Genomic DNA, 25,022 nt, shown 5'->3' with positions numbered 1-25,022 from the left:
CTTTAAAAAATTCATACCAGTAATTTTGCTTCCAGGATTCTATCCTATGGAAATGATTATAAATGAGGAGAAAGATTTATGTTTAGTGATATTATTCACAACCTTATAATTATGGAAAATTGGATAATGTGTCTTATTAAATTTATTTTTAATTTTATGGGTACATAGTAGGTATTATGTATTACATGAGATGATTTGATACATGCATGCAATGCATAATCATCACATTTTGGTATATGAGGTATCCATCATCTCAAGCATTTATCCTTTGTGTTACCAACAATCCAGTTATACTTTTATAGTTATTTTAAAATGTACAATTAAATTATTTTTGACTATAGTTACCCTATTGCCCTAGCAAATATTAGGTCTTATTCATTCTTTCTGTTTTTTTTTTTTTGTACCCATTAACAATCCCCAATTCCCTTCCAGCACTCACCCCTCCACTACCCTTCCCAGCCTCTGGTAATCATCATTCTACTCTCTAACTCCATGAGTTCAATTGTTTTAATTTTTAGCTCCCACAAATAAGTGGGAACATGTGACGTTTGTCTTTCTATGCCTGGCTTATTTCACTTAACATGACCTTCAGTTCTACCCATGTTGCAAATGACAGGATCTCATTCTGTTTTATGGCTCAGTAGTACTCCTTTGTATATATCTACCACATTTTCTTTATCCACTCATCTGTTGATGGACACTTAGGTTGCTTTCAAATCTTGGCTATTGTGAATCATGCTGCAATAAACATGGGAATGCAGGTATCTCTTCAATATATTGACTTCCTTTCCTTTGGGTATATACCTAGGAGTAGAATTGCTGGATCATATGGTAGCTCTATTTTTAGTTTTCTGAGGAACCTCCAAACTGTACTCCATAGTGGTTGTATTATTTACATTCCCATCAACAGTGTAGGAAGGTTTGCTTTTCTCTGCAACCTCGCCAATATCTGTTATTTTTTGACTTTTTAATAGTAGCTATTCTGACTGGTGTGTGATGGCATCTCACTGTGGTTTTGATTTGCATTTCTCTTATGATTAAAAATGTTAAGCATTTTTTCATATGTTTGTTAGCCGTTTGTATGTCTTCTTTGGACAAGTGTCTGTTTATGTCCTTTCCTACTTCTTTTCTTTTTTATCCTCGCCAGCATTTGTCATTGCCTGACTTTTAGATAAAAGCCACGTTAACTGGGGTGAGATATCTCCTCATAGTTTTGATTTGTATTTCTCTGATTATCAATGATGTTGAGCACCTTTTCCTATATCTGTTTGCCATTCATATGTCCTCTTTTTAGAAATGCCTATTCAGATCTTTTGCTCATTTTTAATTGGATTATGAGATTTTTTCCTATTTAATTGTTTGAGCTCCTTATATATTCTGCTTATTAATATGTTGTTGGATGGGTAGTTTGCAAATATTTTCTCCCATTCTGTGGGATGTCTCTTCACTTTCTTGATTGTTTTCTTTGCTGTGCAGAAGTTTTGTAGCTTGATATAATCCCATTTGTCTATTTTTGCTTTGGCTGCCTGTGCTTGTAGGACATTACTTAACAAATTTTTGCCCAGTCCAATGTCCTGGGGTTTCCCCAGTGTTTTCTTGTAGTAGTGTCATAGTTTGAGGTCTTAGACTTGTCTTTAATCGATTTTTATCTGATATTTGCATATGGTGAAGATAGGGGTCTAGTTTCATTCTTCTGCACATGGATACCCAGTTTTCTCAATGCATGTTTGTGAAATATTTGTCAAAAATCAGTTCACTGTAGATGTATGGATTTTTTTCTAGGTTCTCTATTCTGTTCCATTACAGTACCATACTATTTTGGTTACTACAGCTCTGTAGTGTAATCTGAAGTCAGGTAATGTGATTCCTCCAGTTTTGTTCTCTTTGCTCAAAATAGCTTTGGCTATTCTGTTTCTTTTTGTGGTTATATATATATTTTAAGATTCTTTTTCTATTTCTGTGAAGAAGGTCATTTGTATTTTGATAGAGATTGCATTAAATATGCAGGTTGCTTTGGGTAATATGGACGTTTTAACATATTGATTCTTCCAATCCATGAACATGGAGTATCTTTCCATAGTTTGTGTTTACTTTTCATTTTCTTGCATCAGTGTTTTATAGTTTTCATTGTAGAGATCTATCACTTCTTTGGTTAATTCCTAGGTATTAATTTTATTTGTAGCTATTGTAAGTAGAATTACTTTCTTATTTTCTTTTTCAGATTGTTCATTGTTGCCATATAAAAATGCTACTGGTTTTTATATGTTGATTTTGTATCCTGCAACTTTACTGAATGTGTTTATGTAATTGTTTTTCGGTGGAGTCTTTAGGTTTTTCCACATGTAAGATTGTATCATCTGCAAGCAGTGATAATTTGACTTCTTCCTTTCTAGTTTGGATGCCCTTTATTTCTTTTTCTTGTCTGACTCTTCCAGCTAGGCCTTCTAGTACTGTGGTGAATAACAGTGAACGCCACACTGTCTTGACTACTATAGCTTTACAGAATGATTTATTTATTTATTTTTAGTTTTCTGATTTTATTTTTAGTTTTTTTTTAATTTTTAGTTTTTTGGGTACATAGTAGGTGTATATATGGGGTACATGAGAATGTTTTGATACAGGCATACAATGTGAAATAAATGCATCATAGAAAATGGAGTAGCCATCTCCTCAAACATTTATCCTTTGAGTTACAAATAATCCAATTATAACTCCTTTCAGTTATTTAAAAATGCATAATGAAGTTATTATTGACTTTAGTCACTCTGTTGTGCTATCAGATAGTAGGCCTTATTCATTCTTTCTAACTTTTGTTTGTACCCATTAACCATCGCCACCTCCCTCCCAGCCCCCTACTACCTTTCCCAGCCTCTGGTAACCATCTTTCTACTTTCTATCTCCATGAGTTCAATTTTAATGTTTTCAAGGTTCATCCATGTTGTAACATGCATCTTTTTTGTTGCCAAATAGTATTGCATTATATCGATATACTACATTTTCTTTATCTATTCATCAATACATGGACATTTGGGTTGCTTCCACTTTTGGCTATTATGAATAATGGTATGAACATTTAAGTACAAGTTTTTGGGTGGATATATGTTTTCATTTTCCTTGGTTACATACATAGGAGTAGAATTGCTGTGTCATATGGTAATTATGTTAACATTTTGAGGGATTGCCAAACTGTTTTCCAAAGTGATTGCACCTTTCACATTCCCAACAGCAATGTATCAGGGTTCTTATTTCTCCACATCCTTGCCAACACATGTTATCTGTCTTTTGGATTATAGCCATCCTAGTGGATGTTAATGGTATCACATTGTGGCTTTGATTTGCATTTTCCTAATGGCTAATGATGTTGAGCATCTTTTCATGTGTTTATTAATCATTTGTGTATCTTCTTTGGAAAAATGTCTATTCAGATCCTTTGCCAATATATAAACATGCATTGTTTTTCTTTTTATTATCGAATTGTAAGAATTCTTTTTATATTCTCCACACAAATATCTTATCAGATATTTAATTTGCAAATATTTTCTCGTCAGACCATATATTGTATGATTCAATTTATATGAAATTCCAGAATAGACAAATCTATAGAGACAGAAAGTAGATTAGCAATTGCCTAGGAATGGGAGTGAAAGAAATGGGGAGTGACTGCTAATGTATATGGGGTTTCTTTTTGGGGTAATGAAAATGTTCTAAAATTGATTGTGGTGTGGTGATGGTTGTAAAACTCTGTGAATATACTAAAAACCACTGAATTGTACAGTTTAAGTGGTCGAATTATATGGTATGTGAATTGTATCTCAATAAACATAATAAATACACTTTTAAATTTAAACTGCACTCATACAGGTTTTTCAAATAACCCTAGTAATTTTTCATCATCATCATCATCATCATCATCATCATCATCATCATCATAGCCATTATTATTATTATTTTTTTGAGACAGGGTCTCACTCTGTTGCCTAGGCTGGAGTGCATTGGTGCAATCACAGCTCACTGCAGCCTCTACCTCCCAGGTTGAAGTAATCTTCTTGCCTCAGCCTCTTGAGTTGCAGGGACCACACGTCTGTGCCAACATGTGCAGCTATTTTTTTCTAATTTTTGTAGAGACAGGGTCTTACTATGTTGCCTAGGCTGGTCTCAAACTTTTAGGCTCAAATGATCCTCCTGTCATGGCCTTGCAAAGTGCTGGGATTACAGATATGAGCTACTGTACCCAGCCAAAATAATTATTTATAACAGTCGCATAATATTTTATCATGATGAAGTAGCAATTTATTTCACCATTTCTCTATTACTCGATATGTACTTTTAATATTTTCTATTCTTATAATATATTGATGATAAACAGATGTGCAGACTTCATTAAAATGCATTCCTAAAATGGAGTAGTTACCAGATAAAAATGTATGAGCTTTTATTCAACATAGTGCTGGAAGTCCTAGCTAGAGCAATCAGACAAGAGAAAGAAAGAAGGGGCATCCAAATTGGTAAAGAGGAAGTCAAACTGTCACTGTTTGCTGTCGATATGACCATATACCTAGACAACCTTAAATACTCATCCAAAAAGCTCCTAGAACTGGTAAATAAATTCAGCAAAGTAAGGGATTAAAACTTCAACCAATCAAAGGGGATTTACCCCTAAGCTAAAATGAGTCACAGCTGCAAGTTAGGGATTGAAGCATCAACCAATCATATAGGGAGTTTAAACTCTAGCTGCAACTTGATGTTTTCAACCAGTCAGGCTCACCAACCCACAAATGGATAGAAAATAAGCTAATCCTATAAAGTTGAAAAAAGAAAAGGGGAGGAGTCATAAGGGGATATAAGCATAAGACACCCAAGCCAGAAACAGCATCCCTTCCAGGTTCCCTTCCACCGCGTGGAAGTTTTACCTTTGCTTTCACTTTACTTTTGCTTTAATAAATCTTGCCACTGCAACAACAACAACAAAACAAAAACAAAAACAAAACAACAATAACAACAAAAAATAAATTCAGTAAAGTTTCAGGATACAAAATTAATGTACATGATCACTATCTCTGCTATACACCAATAGCAACTAAGCTGAGAATCAAATAAAAAACTCAAGCCCTTTCACAATAGCTGCAGAAAAAACCCAAATGAAACAAACAAACAAACAAACAAACAAACAAACAAACAAACTTAGGAATATATCTAACCAAGGAGGTGAATGACCTCTACAAGGAAAACTACAAAACACTGCTGAAAGATATCATAGATGACAAAACCTAATGGAAACACATCCCATTCTCATGGATGGATAGAATCAATCTTGTGAAAATGACCATACTGCCAAAAGCAATCTACAAATTTTATGTAATTCCCATAAAAATACCACTATCATTCTTCACAGCACTACAAAAACAATCCTAAAATTAATATGGAACCAGAAAAAGAGCCTGCACAGTCAAGGCAAGACTAAGCAAAAAGAACAAATCTGGAGGCATCACATTACCCAACTTCAAACTATACTATAAGGCCATAGTCACCAAACAGCATGGTACTGGTATAAAAACAGGTACATAGGCCAATGGAACAGAATAGAGAACCCAGAAATAAAGCCAAACACTTAACAGCCAACTGATCTTCAATAAAGCTAACAAAAACATAAAGTGGGAAAAGGACACCCTATTTAACAAATGGTCCTGGGACACTTGGCAAGCCACATGTAGAAGAATGAAACTTGATCCTCATCTCTTACTTTATACAAAAATCAACTGAAGATGAATTAAAGACTTAAATGTAAGACCTTAGATCATAAAGATTATAGAAGACAACATCAGAAAACCCCTTATAGATAGCGGCTTAAGCAAAGACTTCATGACCAATAACCCAAAAGGAAATGCAACAAAACCACAGATAAGTAGATGGGATTTAATTAAACTAAAAAGCTCTTGCACAGCAATAATAATAACAATAATAATAATAATAATAATAATTAAAAAAAACAGCAGCAGAGTTAACAGACAATCCACAGAGTGGTAGAAAATCTTCACAATCTATACATCCAACAAAGGACTAATGTCCAGAATCTACAAAGAACTCAAACAAATCATCGAGAATAAAACAAACAATCCCATCAAAAAATGGGCTAAGAACATTAATAGACAATTCTCAAAAGAAGATATACAAATGGCCAACAAGCATATGGAAAAATTCTCAACATCACTAATTATCAGGGAAATGCAAATCAAACCACAAAGTGATACCACCTCACTCCTGGAAGAATTGTCATAATCACGAAATTAAAAAAAAAAAAAAAGATGTTGACATGGATGCGGTGAAATGGGAACACTTTTTATGTTGTTGACGGGAATGTACACTAGTACAACCACTATGGAAAACAGTGTGGAAATTCCTTAAAGAACTAAAAGTAGATCTACTGTTTGATCCAGCAATCCCATTAGGTATCTACCCAGACAAAAAGAAGTCATTATACAAAAAAGATACTTGCACACATGTTTATAGCAGCAGAATTCGCAATTGCAAAAATATGGAACCAGCCCAAATGCCCATTAATGAACGAATGGATAAAGAAATGTGCTGTGTGTGTGTGTATATATATATATGAAATATGTGGAATACCACTCAGCCATAAAAAGGAATGAAATAATGGTATTCACAACAACCTGGATGGAATTGGAGACTATTATTCTAAGTGAAGTAACTCAGGAACGGAAACCCAAGCATTGTGTGTTCTCATATGTGGGACCTAAGCTATGAGGATGCAAAGGCATAAGACTGATACGTTGAAGTTTTGGGACTTGGGGGAAAGGATGGGGCAGCAAGAGACAAAAGACTACACATTGGGTATGGTGTACACTACTCAGGTGATGGGTGCACCAAAATCTCAGAAATCACCACTAAAGAACTTATTCATGTAACCAAACACCACCTGTTCCCCAAAAACCTACCGAAATAATAATAATAAAAAAGGTTATATTTGAAAAAGAATCCTGAGAAGTATCTTTTAAAAATTATTTATTTATTTATTTATTTAGAGATGGAGTTTCGCTCTTGTTGCCCAGGCTGTAGTGCAATGGCGCGATCTCGGCTCACCACAACCCCTGCCTCCTGGGTTCAAGCAATTCTCCTGCCTCAGCCTCCTGGGTAGCTGGGATTACAGGTATATGCCACCACACCTGGCTAATTTTGAATTTTTAGTAGAGATGAGGTTTCTCCATGTTGGTCAGGCTGGTCTTGAACTCCCAACCTCAGGTGATCCGGCCGCCTCGGCCTCCCAAAGTGTTGGGATTACAGACGTGAGCCACTGCACCCAGTGAAAAATCTTATGAAATAAAAATCTTACTTTCATGAAAAAAATAAAAAATAAATAAGAGAACTCTTACAATTTAATAATATAAAAACAACCCAATTTTTTTAATGGGCAAACTATTTGAACAGGTGCTTTATTAAATAAGATATACAGATGGCAAACTATGACAGAAAAAGGTGCCAAACATCATTAATTTTTAGGAAAATACAAATCAAAATCTCAATGAGATATAATTATAAGCCCAATAGAAGGGCTAAAATTTAAAAGTTTGATAATATCAAGTGTTTTCAAGGATGTGGGCCAACTAGAACTCTCATTCCATGCTAGTGGAAATGTAAAATACACAACCACTTTGGAAACTATTTTGACAGAGTGGTGATTCCTAAAGGATCTAGAACCAGAAATACCATTTGACCCAGCAATCCCATTACTGGATATATACCCAAAGGATTATAAATCATTCTACTATAAAGACACATGCACACATATGTTTATTGTAGCACTGTTCACAATAACAAAGACTTGGAACCAACCCAAATGCCCATCAATGATAGACTGGATAAAGAAAATGTGGCACATATACACCATAGAATACTATGCAGCCATAAAAAGGATGTGTTCATGTCCTTTGCAGGGACATGGATGAAGCTGGAAACCATCATTCTCAGCAAACTAACACAGGAACAGAAAACCAACCACCACATGCTCTCACTCATAAGTGGGAGCTGAACAATGAGAACACATGGACACAGGGAGGGGAACATCACACACTGGGGCCTGTCAGGGGTTGGGGGGCTGGGGGAGGGATAGTCTTAGGAGAAATACCTAATGTAGATAGATCACAGGTTGATGGGTTCAGCAAACCACCATGGCACATGTATACTTATGTATCAAACCTGCACGTTCTGCACATGTATCCCAGAACTTAAAGTATAGTTTAAAAAACATGGAACTTCCTTAATCTGATAAAGCCATCTAGAAAGTATGAGAGAGTGAGCATCTACCACACACAGGTACAGGACCGAAAAATGGTTCATTAAAAAAAAAAAAAAATTCTATGCTTACCATATGACTTGGCCATCCCACTCCTTGGTATTTACCCAAGCACAGGTTTACACAAAGTCTTGGTCACAAATGTTTATAGCAGCTTGATGTGTATGAGCAAAAAACTAGAAACACCTCTGATATCCATTAATAGATGGAAAAGTAAATTTTAGTGTGTGTGTGTGTGTGTGTGTGTGTGTGTGTGTGTATCTCCAGTGGAATACTACTCATCAATAAAAAGAAATGAATTATTCTTACACACAGCAACAAAGGTGAATCTCAATTATGCTGACTGGAAGAAGCCAGACAAAACAAAAAAAATACATTTGTACAATTCTACTTGTTTAAAATTCTAGAAAATGAAAACTGATAGTAACGAAATAAATCAGTGGTTGCCTGGTGATGGGGCAGGGGTTATTTATAAAAGCTCAGAAGAAAACTTTTGGGAGAGATGGATATGTTCATTATTTTGATTGTAGCGATGGTTTCACAGATGTAAACGTATTTCAAAACACACCAGATTGTATATTATAAAAGTATATAGTTTTTTTGTAGTATAAAGGCACAAAAAATGCAGAACAATAAAATTAAAGTATGTTTCTTTGAATTAAAAAAGTATGAGATTTTAATGTTTTTATAGATTTTTCCAAGTTGCACTCAAAAAATGATCTATGAATTTTAACTTACATCAGCAATGTATAAGAACATCTGTTTCAGCATGTCCTTGCCTACAATAGGTAGTGTAATTTGTAAAAATTGGCTGACTTAATAGACAAAAAATAGTATTTTAGGTTATTTTAATTTGCATTTCTTTACAGTGAAGTTGAACAAGTTTAATGTTTATTTTTCATTTTAATTTCTATTTTGTTAATTGCATCCTTTGCCCATTTTCTTTTTCCAAAATTTTAAAATAATTTCATCTTTTATTTTAGATTCAGGGGGTACATGTGCAGGTTCATTAGATGGGTATATTGTGTGATGCTGAGGTTTGGGGTATAGATCCCATCACCTAGGTAGTGAGCATAGTACCCAATAGGTAGTTTTCCAACCCACCCCCTTCTGTCCTCCCCCAACTAGTAGTCCTCAGTGTCTATTGTTGCCATCTTTGTTTCCATGTGTACTCAATGTTTAGCTCCCACTTATGAGTGAGAACAGGCATTATTTGGTTTCCTGTTTCTCTGTTAATTTTCTTAGGATTATGGCCTCCAGCTGCATCCATGTTGCTGAAAAGGGTAAGATTTCATTATTTTTTATGGCTGTGTAATAGCCATAGTGTATATGTACTACATTTTTTTGTCCATTCCTCTGTTGATGGACACTTAGGTTGATTGCATATCTTCGCTGCTGTGAATAGCACTGTGATGAACATATATGTACATAAGTCTTTTTGTTAGAAGGATTTGTTTTCCTTCAGTATATACCCAGTAGTGGGATTGCTGGGTGGCATGGCAGTTCTGTTTTAAGTGTTTTTGAGAAATCTTGAAACTGCTTTCTACAGTGGCTGGACGAATTTACATCCCCATCAACAGTTTATAAGCATACCCTTTTCTCTGGAGCTTCACCAGCATCTGTTATTTTTTGACTTTTTAATAATGGCCATTCTGACTGATGTGAGGTAGTACCTCATTGTGGTTTGGATTTGCAGTTCTCTGACGATTAGTGATGATGAGCATTTTTTTTCATATGTTTGTTGGCTGCTTGTATGTCTTCATTTGAGAAACATCTGTTCATCATGTCCTTTGCTCATTTTTAATGGTTTTTTTTTTTTTTTTTTTTTGCTTGTTTGCTTGTTAAATTCCCTATAGATTCTGGATATTAAACTTTTATCAGATACATCTTTGCAAATATTTTCTCCCATTCTGTAGATTGTTTTTGCTACTGATAATTTCTTTTGCTATGCAGAAGCTCTTTAGTTTAATTAGGTCCCATTTGTTAATTTTTTGTTTCTGTTGCAATTGCCTTTGGAGACTTAGCCAAAAATTCTTTGCCAAGGCCAATGTTGAGAAGGGTATTTCCTAGGGTTGCTTCTAGGATTTTTATAGTTTGAAGTCTTACATTTAAGTCTTTAATCCATCTTGAGTTAATGTTTGCATATGGAGAAAAGTAAGAGTCCAGTTTCAGTCTTCTGCATATGGCTAGCCAGTTATCCCAGCATCATTAATTGAATAGAGAGTTCTATCCTCATTGATTGCTTTTGTTGTTTTGTCCATTTTCTAACTGTTGTGTTTTTCTTTTGTTTACTGATTTGCAAGAGCTTTGTAAATTAAGCATACTAAATTTTGTGTGTTGTATAGGTTGCAAATATTTTTCAAGTTTGTCTTTTCATTTTGAAGAAAATATAATCTAGAACAAGTGCATTTTTGGGGTAAAATTATGGCAATTTTTTATACATAAAATTTTGAGGCAAAATGAAAAAAACAGCATTTATTCTAAGTTTTAAACACATGGGATTCATTTTATCTTTAATCCTTTTTTATTTAAAAAACTTCAAAAGAACATTAAGATCCAAACTGAAAACAACCTGAATGTCTATCAGTAGAAGAATGCATTAATACATTATATATGTCTAAATAATTAATGCATTCTTCTACTGATAGACATTCAAGTTGGATTATCTGTGGTGCTAATCTGTCTATTTTATTTTAGTATTTATTATTTTATTTATTATTTATATTACTATCATACAAGTTGTCTTACCTAAACATCAAACATTTCATCAGGGCTTTGGAAAAGGAAACAGACTTAGTTCTCTCCTCTTTTAATCTTTGATAATAAATAAAGACACATCACAAATAACTCAGATTTTGAAATGTAGTGCCATGGTGGAAACAGCATGCTTTGATGTCAGATAGACCTGAGTTACAACCCTAGGTTGGCCACTTAGGTTGGATAAGTGATTTAACCTCTCTGCACATCAGTTTTCTCATAAGTAAAATGAGAATAGTAACATTCATCTTACAGTTGATGTGAGGATTAAATAAGATCATGTATATCAAGTACACACCAAAGTGTCTGGCATATACAAAGTTTTATACAATATCTACACTTGTATACAGTAGAATTTCTGTAAGGGAAAGAACTGAAGACCTAAGAACCCATGAACAGATTGATAAGCTTCTGAATAATTGCTAGCTTTTTTCATGAGAATAGGATTACAAGTTTCATCAGATCAGAGCTATAAGCTCCATGTTATTTCTATTACTAACATTCTTTTAATATTTAATTACACTGGGTTTATACCTGCGAGTGTTGCAAAAAGAAGGTCGTTGAGCTTTTCAGCAGGCCAAAGAGAATCCCATGTGTAAAGCTGTCTGCCACTGCTTAACAAACTCATAGCATTTTAGGAGGGTTAGAGTGTAGGAAGGATGCTTTTTTGTCCTTAGTGGGTATGAGTAGGTTATTAACTGACATAATGCAGTCAGGCAAAAGAAAGCTATTTGTAATCTGCACCATTTCAGAGACCTGGAATGAAACAGGAGGAGGCTTATAATTCACAGTATGAGAGTAAATAACCTTAATGGAATGTTTGGGTGTCTGGATCCCTGGAGGTTTTTTTTAGCACAAGTGACATAAGTGTGAGTTTGCAGGGAATAAGGGCATCTTTTTTTTTTCAGTACACTGCCAAGGGAAATTATGTACAGAACTTCTGCTTATGCATGCATTACAAGAGTGAAGAATTTAAAATCTTTTTCACCCAGGATAAGAACTTATTTCTTTTCTAGTTTTTCTCCCAAGCCTTCTTCTTAGCAGTCCAGGTGCCACTGTATGTGTCTCCCTCAGAATACTGACCTGTCTGAGAGATGCAGGAAATGTGAAAACTGCTATGTTTCCGTTTCCACAGCAAGAGATGATGAGCCTTCTGGATAATCTGCAAGGGTGAAACGTGAAGATGATCAAATGTCCCCATGCCTTATATGGGCGGGTATTTATTCACTGGCAGTTTTCCTTCTTGTCCAGTCTCTGCAGGCAACAGATATCTGCAAACCTCTAAAGACTGATGTGTAACAAAGAAGCATTTGTAACCAGACATTCACATTCTAAGAATAGTCAGCCTGCTATACTATTAACTAAGATTATTTATCAGCATTATCTGATCTATAATACTGGCTGGTATTTGACTTAAATAGCCATGATGACAGCTCAACATAATCTGACTTTAATGGAATGTTTTGCATCTTGCTACCCACAAAATTACCCTGTTTTGCTGTTATTCCACTGGACAAAATTGAGATAGCTATTACAGTACTTCAGGTGATGGTGTGTTTCTAAAAAAGGAATGAGTATCTAGAAAATAAGAGGCTTTGGGATTAACAAGCAACATCATTTATGGTACAAATGTTTTTGTTTCTGACCTCCAACCTTTTGGGAGAGCACACTCTGAATCAGCTTGCTGAATGTATAGGTAATCACTTTTCTCATACTCACAGCATAATAATATACTTGGCGTTTTGAGAATAAAAAAGTTGACAGTAGCCATCCCCTACAGTTTCTGCACAGTACAGTGTCTTTTATGTGCCATTCAGAGTGCTTTCTTAAGTGTGAAATCTAGATTCCCAAAGATAGAGGCCAGCCAGTCAGTGTGGCCTTGCCACAGAAGGCTGCAAGCTCTCATGCCACTGAGTTAAACAGGCGGATTCCAGATACCAGGTTGCTTTCTTCCAGGAAAACTGGAAAAATGAAAGTGGCTCTGAGAATGTCTCTTTGGAATCATGACCTCATGGTAGGCCCAACATTCTGTCTTGTCTGGAATCCTAGCCTTAAGGTATTCTTCACCTTAAGTCTGGGCAGAAAGCAAATGTATTGGCCTAGGTCGTCAGTGAAAGATATACAGAAAATAACTTTATGTTTATTAAATAAAGACAAAAATAAGTTGCAAGTGCTTAAGAATATATCTCATCTCGCCTACCCAACATTTCTACTAAGAAGGCAACTGAAAAATGGTGAAAGACAATTCCGAAAGTGCAATAAATTTCCTTGCCTTGCTGTTCCAAAGAAGTGATGCTAATTCTTTCATGTTCACTCCTTGCTGATGGTTGGCTATTTCAGAATTTTTAGGTGTGGTTTGGTGATGAACTTTTCCAAAAGTTGGCTGTTTGGATTCTGCTTTTAGGATGATTTTACCTTTTCCTACTGCAACTTACACTCTTATTTGGCATAGAAAATTTTTCCTCCAAGCAATTATTTGAATTAAAATCCTGCTCTTGTAGACACTGAGGCTTGAGCTGAAAACCCAATTATCAACTTTGTGGTTTTACTCCTAGGGTAACATAAAGCTAAGGCTGCAAAGGTAGCTCACCGGGTGAGGACTAAATTAAAAAAGGAAGATACCTAAAATAATCAGGCTCTGGGTAATAGAAGACAAACACAGAATTTAGGGAGTCAATTCACATTCACCTCCTACCATCTGCACCTATACTGCTTCCCCCAACTACACCTGCCCTTGCTGCCTATGTAGTAGTGATTTCACTTACTCAATATATGTCTACTTGAACCAAGAATGATGTTATTTTAGTCTTAGTGTATGCTGGTTAAGCTCTGGCTCTCTTCCTATCTTTTCCTAGACCTCCTTTAATTTAAAACTCTAGGTTGTCAAATAAACCCTTGATACTGTGTGAAGTGACTTTGGCAGTATATGTACACTTCTTTCTAGCCATTGGTTCTCAGAGATTGGGAAAAGCAGAGATAATGACAGAATGGAGTCTGGGAAAACTTAGGTTGAGTCACCACTGCTTTATGACTTTATATAAGTCACATTACCTCCCCAGCCTCAGCTTTTTCATCTATAAAATAGGGGCAATACTCTTTCATTCATAGTATTTTTGGGATACTCTACCCCAAACCATGAGCATTGTCTAATGTTCTATTCTTGACCCTCTGGCTTTCTCATCCCCATTTATTTCCTCGTCCATGTGGATGCATGTCAACACTGCTTAGGTGATTACTAGTTTTACATTTTATCTTCTTTCCTTAGTTTTATTCTCTCTTTGCTGACTCCTCTTTACCTCCATGGATTTAACTGCCATTTCTATAAAAATGACTCCCAGATCTCTCTAGTCAGTGGGACTATTTCCAGATACTTAAAATGTCTCTTGGCTTTGATCATTCCTCTCAATTTGTAGTGTTACTACCACTCATGAATCCATTGCAACACATGCACAGTTTTTTGCTGTTCTTTCCAGTTCTTGTCTCTCCAAATTCCAATCCGTCCTGCATACTAGCACCCAAGTAATCTTTCTAAAATTAATCCTTCCTTATATCAATATGCCACTCAAGATCATAAACTTAAAAGCTATTTTCTAATGTATCAAGTCTACAAAACTCTCTATCATCTGGCCGTATCTTACCTCTCTAAGACTATAGCCCACAACCACAATGTCCACTCTATGCTTCAGTGTTCTTACCACATTCATGTTGTAACTCTTACCTGGAATGCTAATTCCTTCTTCCTAGCATCTATCCTGATGTTTCCCATCCCAATAACACCTAGCTTAAGTCCTGCCTCATCCTCAGAACTCTCACCAGAACAGCCCACTTTCCTGGAATGTTAATTCCTTCTTCCCAGCATCTATCCTGATGTTTCTCATTCCAATAACATCTAGCTTAAGTCCTGACTCATCCTTGAAACTCTCACCAGAATAGCCCACTTCCCTCCTTTACTGATATACTCAGGTTTAAGCATCACTAACAATTACACAATTTCCACACATATCACACATTGCTTAATGCAGAGCTAAGCCTATATTAGGTATGTAATTAGTAGCATCATTTTTATGGCAATGAGCACACCAAGTCTTGTGTTAGATTATCTTTCCCTGCAATTGCAAACTCCTTGAGGACAGAGGCCACCCTTTATTTATCTTTATGTCCCTCCACAGGACCTTGTTTGATGTGTACCCTCAGGAAATGCTTTATGAATTGAACTAATTGATTAGAGACTTGCCTTATTTCAGGAACACATACCAATTTAGAGCTTAGGGTTTGACAACAAAGGTAAAGGAGTAAAATGAACATCCATGATATTACTGCATGAAGTAAATTTTCCAAGAGCTGAGAGTATGGATACATTCTTATCTAGAAACATGGGGAAAAAGTCATTTGGAAAATGCCTCGCTACCCAAAGGAGTACCCTTCTATAACCCAGTGTATTGCATTTGATGTTTTCAGAAATGAGGCCTAGGCTTCCTACTCTCATGCAAAGGCAAATGACAAGTATATGAACAGGTTGTTTATGGGCATGTGGCCAAAATGCTAGGGTAGATGTGTTAAGAGGGAACAAGTAAGTGTATATGGAGAGAATACATGAAGAAAGAAATTTGGTTCCAGAATGTGGAAGATATATAAATTATGCATGTTTACAGTGGCCTCTAGTTTATAATAGCATTCCTTCTGAAAAACGAAAGGAGCCATTTGGTGAAAGATATCAGGTTGAGGTTGGAGCCATTTGGTGAAAGATATCAAGTTGAGGTTAGTCAGCTTGACATCTGTCCCATCAGTGTAAGGTGGTATCAAAATGTGATATTATAGCTGAAGATAGCTTAAAGATCATGGAATTTAAACAGGTCCAAAGAGAAGAGGCATTCCAAAAGTCATGCATTGAACTTAGTGGCAGAGGTGGGAGATGCTTCCCATGCTAGAGCTCTATCCATATTTTTCCACCTTCTCTTTCTGGTGAGAGGTACAGGAACTAAAATAATTGTCTTTCAAGTGGTCCATAAAAGATCTATAAACTGAAAGGTAAATAGGAACAAAGGAGAGATACTGGGTGGTATAGTTGTTAAGAGTTTAGACTTTTGAGCCAGGATCTGTTGCTTGCTAGCTGTGTGACTTTGGGTTTCTTTGAGCTTAAGTTTTGTCATCTATAAAATGGGGTTATTTAATGTTTATAACTCACAAAGTGGTTATACCTATTAAATGTTACAAACCCTGTAAATCACCTGGCACATAATTGGTATTCAACAAATGTTAGTTGCACACTTTGAAATAATCTAACAATCATTTTCTATATGCAATCTTATTTTCCAAGAGTTGCAGAGAGTACTGAAATAAAGATGATGATGTCTCTGACTCCAGTGAGTTCCCATATAGTCCCCAAACTCTTTACTGGAGCCAGGCTACTTTCTTCATGTCCTCTTCACTTATCTTGGGGTCTTGTCCACTACAACCTGTGACTCTCCTTATACCTTCTGCTTCTGCACTCCTCACTGACAATCCAGATCTTAGCTAGTCTTCAAGGCCCAAATTCTACCTTCTCTGTGAAGCCTTTTCTGACCAAACCAACCCACGGGAAATCATCGTATCCTTTGAATTTTGATAGCACAAACTTTATAGTTCTATTCATTTGACCAACAACATATCCTGTATTGTTTTTTGTTAGGCAGCTTTTCATGTATGTATTTTATCACCCCCACTACCCTAAATTTCAGAAATGTTAGTTTATTTATTTATTTATTTTTGACGAAGTCTCGCTCTGTCACCCAGGCTGGAGTACAGTGTTGCGATCACAGATCACTGCAAGCTCCACCTCCCAAGTTCACACCATTCTCCTGACTCAGCCTCCCGAGTAGCTGGGACTACAGGCATCTGCCACCATACCCAGCTAATTTTTTTTTTTTTGTATTTTTAGTAGAGATGGGGTTTCATCGTGTTAGCCAGGATGGTCTTGATCTCCTGACCTCGTGATCTGCCTGCCTCGGCCTCCCAACGTGTTGGGATTACAGGCATAAGCCACCGTGTCCAGCTAGAAATGTTGGTTTTTCCCTATTCTCTCTCCTTTTTCCTATGATATTCTTGGTCAACCAGACAGCCATCCTACCCCAGAATGGTAATGCCTCTTCATTCCTCATATGAGGGAATAAAAGAGAAAAAAACTTTTGGAAAACATCCACTTATCTAATCATCCCAAATATGTAATCAAAAGTATACAACTCATGTGAAGACTATATTGTTAAGATGTTAGTATAGACCAAGGTATCTTGAATTCCTATATAGAAAGCTGGTAAATAATTGACTAAGACTAAAGACTCTTCCATCATTGGCACTACCTATCGTCAATATGCATGGAAATACATAAGGGCAATTTGGTACCCTTGAAGAAGTACATTCTTTGAGACAGAAGGCATTAATTTAACTTATGACTCTGTCTCAAAGTCCTGTGGCAGTTTTGAAATTCCTAGGAATAATCGTACAGATCTGTTTAGGTCTGAAGAAATAAGTGATAAAGTAACTTTTTTTCTTCAAGCAAGATTTAATCATTGTCTCTGACTGGGAGGTGATTGCACAGCACCCACAGATGCTTCTAAACAACAAAATTCTTGATGTGAAAGGCCTCTCGTCTCTGAACCAGAGCTCTTGTATACAGGATGTACTTGGAGAGTCTGAATTCTGATGAGGAGAAGGGCTCTCACCAATCCTCTCAGAAGGCCCGGGGATTACAGCAATCTCTGGCATAGGATGAAAGTGTGTTTTGATAGGAGAATCACTTCCTCATCTTCCTGAAACATTTTCTTCACATCATGCCCCAGCTCAAAAACCTTCAGTAGTTCCCCATCACTCACAGAATAAATTTATTAGTCTTGTGTCTAAAGTCCCACCCAACGTGATGTCAATTTACCTGCTGAATTAATCTAATAATCATTTTCTATATGTAACCCTGTTTTGAAAGAGGTGCAGAGAATACTGAAATAAAGATGATGAGTTCTCTTATTTTAATGAGTTCTCATCTATTCCCTTACTGCCCAAAATTTCTACTGGAGTCAGGCTACTTTCTTCATGTCCCCCTCACTTAGCTTGGGGTGTTGTGCATTACAACCTGTGACTTTCCTTTTACCTTTGACCTCTTCATTCCTTGCCACCAATCTAGATCTTATCTAATCTTCAAGGTCCAAATTCTACCTATGTAAAGCCTTTTCTGACCACCCTGGCCCATAGCAAATCACCTTTCCTTTGAATTCTTATAGCACAAATTTTATGGTTTTAATCATTTGGCAAATAATGTATCCTGTATTGTGTTCTGTTAGGGAACTTTTTATGTATGTATCTTATCTCCCCAAATAAATAAAAGACCCTTGAGCTGAGACAATATATTGTATTGCCTGAACACCCCTTCTGGGTCCAATCTCATAACCTTAATATTCTCTCAATAAATATTAGTTTATTTCTTCTGTTATTCTTTCTAACAGGTTATTTGTCATGGCAGCAGAAAGTACCAGATTGAAAATAAATCAGAAATTTCTTCTACTGTGAGCAGCATTAATGGGTGTCATACAAAGAAATTTTTATCCAAATAAAGAAAGAAAGAAAGAGGAAATAGGCTATAATATATAAAACATTTAATACACTTGAGTCTGATGTCAGTATTTTTTCAGGACAAGTGTCCAGCATTTCACAGGAAGGGGATTAATTCCCCCGAGTCCTGATTATCATTAACCCTGGAAGGTTGTATTAGCACACTCAAGAAAATGTTTGTTTTTGTATTATACCTTTACTTGATAAAAATATCCCTTCTAGGATATATTCTATAAAAATTATCAAAATAAAGAGGCAATTTATAGTCACATTATCTCAAGGTAAAAGCCGCTGTTTAGTTAAGAAAAGTTCAGTTCTTTTATTGCTCGATTTTTTTTTTGAGACAGGGTCTCACTCTGTAGCCCAGGCTGGAGTGCAGTTATGTGGTCAGTTTACTCCAGCCTTGACCTCCTGGGCTCAAACGATCCTCCCACCTCTCAGCCTCCTGAGTAGTTGGGACTACAGATGCACACCACGACACCCAGTTAATTTTGTATTTTTTTCATAGAGAAGAGGTTTCACCATGTTGCTCAGGCTGGTCTCAAACTCCTGGGCTCAAGCAGTCTGCCAGCCTCAGTTTCCCACAGTGCTGGGATTACAGGCATAAGCCACTGCACCTGGCCAGCTGGATTCTTTTAAAATTATTTTTTCTTGTCATGGTTAGTATACTGATAGAGAGTAACTGGAATAAGCTATGCATAATTATCATGTACCCGGGGCTTGACTATGACCTGGAGCTCTCTACTGGATTTTCAACCAGGCTGACAGAAGAGCTCAGTGAGGAGAGAAACTGACTTTACCTTCCTTACTAGGAAATAAAGGAACTACGCCTAATGGATAGAGATCATATAATTAAATTTGACAGTTCCGCTTTGGAAGTTTCCACATTTGGGATGGGCAGAGCTCCCACTGTTTACTAAAGCCTAGGAAAAACAGAGCTTAAGGCACCATCTACTACTGAAAAGAAGACAGTGACCTAATGGGGAAAAAAACCTGAAATCCAACAGGTAAATTACAAAGAATCTCTAAGCAAACATAATGAATAAAAACCAAAACAAGTCAGACAGAGAAGACTGGAATAAATAATTCTTCAATGCAAAAACACAGACGTGCATCCACAAGAAGTAATACTGAACAGGGAACCATAACCTTCCCAAATGCACAAAGCAAGGAACCAGTGACTGACCCTAATGAGCGGCAATATTTGAGCCCTCTGATCAGCAATTCAAAATGGCAACGTTATGGAAACTCAGTGATTTCCAAGATAACACAGAGAAGCAATTCAGAAATTTATCAGAAAAAGTTAATAAAAATTTAAATAGAAGAAAATCAGATAGAAATCATGAAACTGAGAAATACATTTGCTAATCTGAAAAAAATCATTAGAGGCTCTCATTAACAAAATGGAGCAGAAGAAAGAATCAGTGAGCACAAAGAAAAGTTTTTTGAAAATAAAGGAGAGAAAAAGAATGAAAAGGAAAAGAGATCACCTACAAGCTACAGAAAACTGCCTCAAAACATCAAATGTAAGAATTATTTGTGTACAAGAGGGAGTTGAGCAAGAGCAAGGGAATCAAAAGCATAATTCAAGAAATAATAACAAAAACTTTCCAAAACTTGAGAAAGATAAATATCCAGGTATAGGAAGGTCAGAGCACACCAAACAGATTCAACCAAAATCGTCTACCCCAAAGGCACATAATACTCAAACTACCCCAAGGCATATAATAGTCAAACTCTCAAAGGTCAAGGTCAAAGAGAAGATCCTAAATATAGCAAGAGAAAAGATGTGAATGACATATAAAGGAGCTTCAATTTATTTGGCAACAGTCTTCTCAATGGAAACCATACAGGTTAGGAGGGAGTAGGATGACATTTTCAAACTACTGGGGGGCAGGGAGCAGGAAGCTGTCATCCAAGAATACTGTATCCAGCAAAGTTAGCCTTCAAAAATAAAGCAGAGATAAAAGTCTTTACCAGACAAACAAAAGTTGAGAGAATTAACCATCACCAGACCAATCTTACAAGAAATGGTAAAGGAGCTCTTCAATTTGAAAGCATGTGAAAAGAAAACATTTGAAGGTATACAATCCACTTGTAAAATTAAGTACATAGACAAACCCAGAGTACTCTACTACTATAATTGTGTAATCAACTCAAAACTCTAGTATCCAACCCAGAATACAAATCTATCAAAAACAATAATCACTGAAGAAACCCGTTAAAAGATAGATAGTATAAAAATACATAAGTAGAGATGATTAAAATCAAAACGTAGAGGAGATGAAGTTAAATTGTAGAATTTTTTTCTTTGTTTCTATTATTTTCTTTGTGATTTAAGATAAGCTGTCCTCTCTTTAAAATAACTTGTTACATCTATGACATATTTTTTGGTAAGCCTCATGGCAGCCAGAATGCAAAAACCTATAACAGATTCACTAAAAATAAAAAGCAATTAAAACTTAATGCCAGAGAAAATAACATAGCTACCAAGGAAGAAAGAAAGAAGGGAAGAGAGGAGCTACAAAACAACCAGAAAACAAGCAAAAAAGGGCAGTAGAAAGTCCTTACTTGCCAATAACAACATTGAATGTAAATGGGTTCAATTCTCCAATTAAAAGGCATAGAAGAGACTGGGTGGAGCGAGATGGCTGAATAGATGCCTCCACCAATCATCCTCCCCACAGCAACACCAAATTGAGCAACTACTTACACAAAAAGCACCGTCATAAGAACCAAAAATCATGTGAGAGATCACAGTACCTGGTTTCAACATCATTTTAAGCAAAGAGGCACTGAAGAGGGTAGGGAAGACAGTCTTGAATTGCCTACACTACCCCTCTCCCATCTCCTAGCAGTGGTTGCATGGTATGGAGAGAGACTGTGAACTTGGGAGAGGGAGAGTGCAGTGATTGTGGCAGTTTGTGTTGGAACTCAGTGCTGCCCTATCACAGCAGAAAGCAACACTGGGCAGAACTCAGCTGGTGCCCACAGAGGAAGCATTTAGACAAGCCCTAATCAGGTAAGAAATGCCAATCCCAGTGGTCAGAACCTGAGTTGTAGAAAGCACTGCTACTGCAAGCTAAGTCTCTGGGGTCTTAAATAAACTTGAAAGGCAGTCTAGGGCAAAAGGACTGCAATTCCTGAGCAAATCCTGGAGCTTTGTTGGGCTCAGAGCCAGTGAATGTGGGGTACACATGACCTAGTGAGATACCAGCCAGGGTGGTCAAGGGAGTGCGTGTGTAACCCCTCCCACAACGTCAAGCAGTGCAGCTTGCAGCTCTAAGTGAGACTCCTTCCTTTTGCTTGGGGAGGGGAGAAGGGAGAATAGAGGACTTTGTCTTGTAACTTGGATACCAACTTAGCCACAGTAGGTTAGGTTACCAGGAAGAGTCCTGAGGCCTCAATTTTAGGTCCTAGCTCATGGGTGACATTACTAGACACACCCTGTGCCAGAAGGGAACATGCTCTCTTGAAGTGAAAGAGCCAGTCCTGCAGGATTTATCACCTGCTAACTAAAGAGCCCTTGGGCCTCAAATAGTCACTAGTGGTAATCAGGCAGTACTTACCATGGGCTTTGGGTGAGATTCAGAGATATGCTACCTTCAGGTGTCACCCAACATATGCACAGCTATGGTGACTATGAGCAGCGACTCATTTTGCTTGATAAAAGCAAAGGGAAGATAAAGGAGACTTTGCCTTGCAGGTTAGGTACTGGCTTGGCCACAGTGAGGAAGAGCACCAAGTGGGGGTTCCCCAATTCTAGGCCTTGACTCTTGGATGGCATTTCTGTACCTACCCAGGGCCAGAGTGGAGCCCACTGTCCTGAAGGGTGAGTACCAGATCGGGCAGGATTCACCATACCCTTACTGAAGAGCCCTTGGGCCTTGAGTGAACATTTCCAGTAGCCAGGCAGTAGGTGCTGTGGGCCTGGGGCAGTAGTGGCCACAGGGAGATAACTGTGTATTTGTGGAAAGGGGAGGGAATAGTGAAAAGGACTTTGTCTTCTGGCTTTGGTGCCTGCTCAGCCACATTGGAACAGAGCACCAGGTTGATACCTAAGATTTCTGAATCCAAGTGCTGACTCCCAGATGGCATCCCTGGAACTGGCTGGAACCTGGGGGAATTCACCACCCAGGAAGGAAGAACAGAAATCTGGCTGGCTTTGCAACCGGCTGATTGTAGAGCCCTAGGGCCTTGAGAGAATATAGGCAGTAGTTACGATGGGCCTTGGGTGAGAATCAGTGCTGTACAGGCTTCAGGACTTACCCAGCACAGCCCTAGTGGTGGTGGCCACAGGGGCACTTGTGTTACCCTCTCCTAGCTCCAGGCAGCTCAGCACAGAGAGAGACATTATTTGTTTGGGGGAAAGTAAGGGAAGAGAACGAGAGCCTCTGTCCATGGAATTCTTCAGGATCTTATCCAAGACCACCAAGATGGTATTTATATGAGTATGCAAGAGCCACAGCATTATTGGGCTTGAGGAGCCACCAAATGTACATATAATGCAATGATCAAAGACTTAGATCACAACACCCAAGTCTCTGTGAATATTTGGAAAGCCTTCCCAGGGAGGACAAGCATAAACAGGCACAGACTGTGAAGATGACAATAAATATCTAACTCTTCAATGCCTAGACACTGATGAACAGCCACAGTATCAAGACCATCCAGGAAAAGATGCCCTCACCAAACAAAGTAAATTAAGCATAATGACTAATCTCAGAGAGACCGAGATAGTAGACCTTTCAGACAGGAGAACTCAAAATAGCTGTTTTGAGGAAGCTCAATGAAAATCAAGATAACACAGAGAAGGAATTCAGAATCTTACCAGATAAATTTTAAAATGGGATGGAAATAATTAAAAAGAATCAAGCAGAAATTCTTGAGGTGAAAAATTAAATTGAATACTGATGAATGAAAAAGGGTTTCTTAACAGCAGAACTGACTAAACAGAAGAAAGAATTAGTGAGCTTGAGGACAGGCTACTTGAAAATACACACAGAGAAGAGACAAAAGAAAAGAATAAAGAAAAAAGAAACACACTCACAAGATCTAGAAAATAGCCTAAAACTGGCAAATCTAAGAGTTATTGGCCTTAAAGAGGAGGTAGAGAGAAAGATAGGGGTAGAAAGTTTATTCAAATGAATAATGACAGAACTTCCCAAACCTAGAGAATGACATTAATATTCAATTATGAGAAGGTGATAGAAGACCAAACAGATTTAAGCCAAATAAGACTACATTGAGACATTTGATAATAAAAATTCCAAAGGTGAAAAATAAAGAAAGGATCCTAAAAGCAGCAAGAAACAAATAACATACAATGGCACTCCAATATATCTGGCAGCAGAGTTTTCAGTGGAAACCTCACAGGTCAGGAGAGACTGGCATGACATATTTAAAGTGTTGAAGGAATAAAATCCCTTTTTACCCTAGAATAGTATATATAGCAAAAAATATTCTTCAAACATGTAGGAGAAATAAACACTTTCCCAGAAAAACAAAAACTGAAGAATTACATCAACAGCAGAAGTGTCCTATAAGAAATGCTAAAAGGAGTTCTTTGATGTGAAAGAATGTTAATGAGCAAAAATAAATAATTTGAAGGTACAAAACTCACTGGTAATAGCACACAGAAAACACAGAATATTGTAACACTGTAGGTGTAACATGTAAACTACTCATATCTTGAGTAGAAAGACTAAAAGATGAACTGATCAAAAATAAGTATAACAACTTTGGAAGGCGTAGACAGTACAATAAGATACAAATAGATGTAACAAAAATTAAAAGCATGAGGATGAAGTTCAGTTGTAGTTTTTATTAGTTTTATCTTTGTTTGTTTATGCAATTAGTGTTGTCATCAGTTTAAAATAATGGGTTATATTATTGCAAGCCTAACAGTTTGTATTAGTCAGGCTTCTCTAGAGGGACAGAAATAACGGAATATAGCTATAGGGGAATTTATTAAGAATTAACTCGCATGATCGCAAGGTCTCAAAATAGGCTGTCTGCAGGCTGAGGAGCAAGGAGAGCCAGTCCGAGTTCCAAAACTGAAGAATTTGCAGTCCGACATTCAAGGACAGAAAGCATCCAGCATGCGAGAAAGATGTAGGCTGGGAGGCTAGGCCAGTCTCTCTTTTCACATTTTTCTGTCTGCTTAAATTCTAGCCACACTAGCAGCTGATTAGATTGTGCCCACCCAAGTTAAGGGTGGGTCTTTCTTTCCCAGCCCACTGACTCAAATTTTTATTATTATTATTATTATTATTATACTTTAAGTTCTAGGATACATGTGCATATCGTGCAGGTTTGTTACATATGTATACTTGTGCCATGTTGCTGTGCTGCACCCATCAACTCGTCAGCACCCATC

General features: G+C 37.0%; 1 protein-coding gene across 3 annotated transcripts in view; it reads right to left on the bottom strand.

The window, feature by feature from the left end:
- ZDHHC15 (zDHHC palmitoyltransferase 15) overlaps positions 1-25,022 on the bottom strand; it is a 204,858-nt gene that overhangs the window by 39,251 nt on the left and 140,585 nt on the right. For all 3 annotated transcript variants that reach the window (XM_037989509.2, XM_007992113.3, XM_073013559.1), the window contains one exon: positions 12,149-12,227. In XM_037989509.2, the coding sequence (XP_037845437.1) occupies positions 12,181-12,227 (47 nt within the window). In that variant the 3' untranslated portion in view covers positions 12,149-12,180. The remainder of the gene's footprint in view (positions 1-12,148; positions 12,228-25,022) is intronic.

This window comes from Chlorocebus sabaeus, chromosome X (genome assembly GCF_047675955.1).
Source record: "Chlorocebus sabaeus isolate Y175 chromosome X, mChlSab1.0.hap1, whole genome shotgun sequence".
Classification (NCBI taxonomy): domain Eukaryota; kingdom Metazoa; phylum Chordata; class Mammalia; order Primates; family Cercopithecidae; genus Chlorocebus; species Chlorocebus sabaeus.
This window is presented reverse-complemented; position numbering and strand designations above follow the sequence as displayed.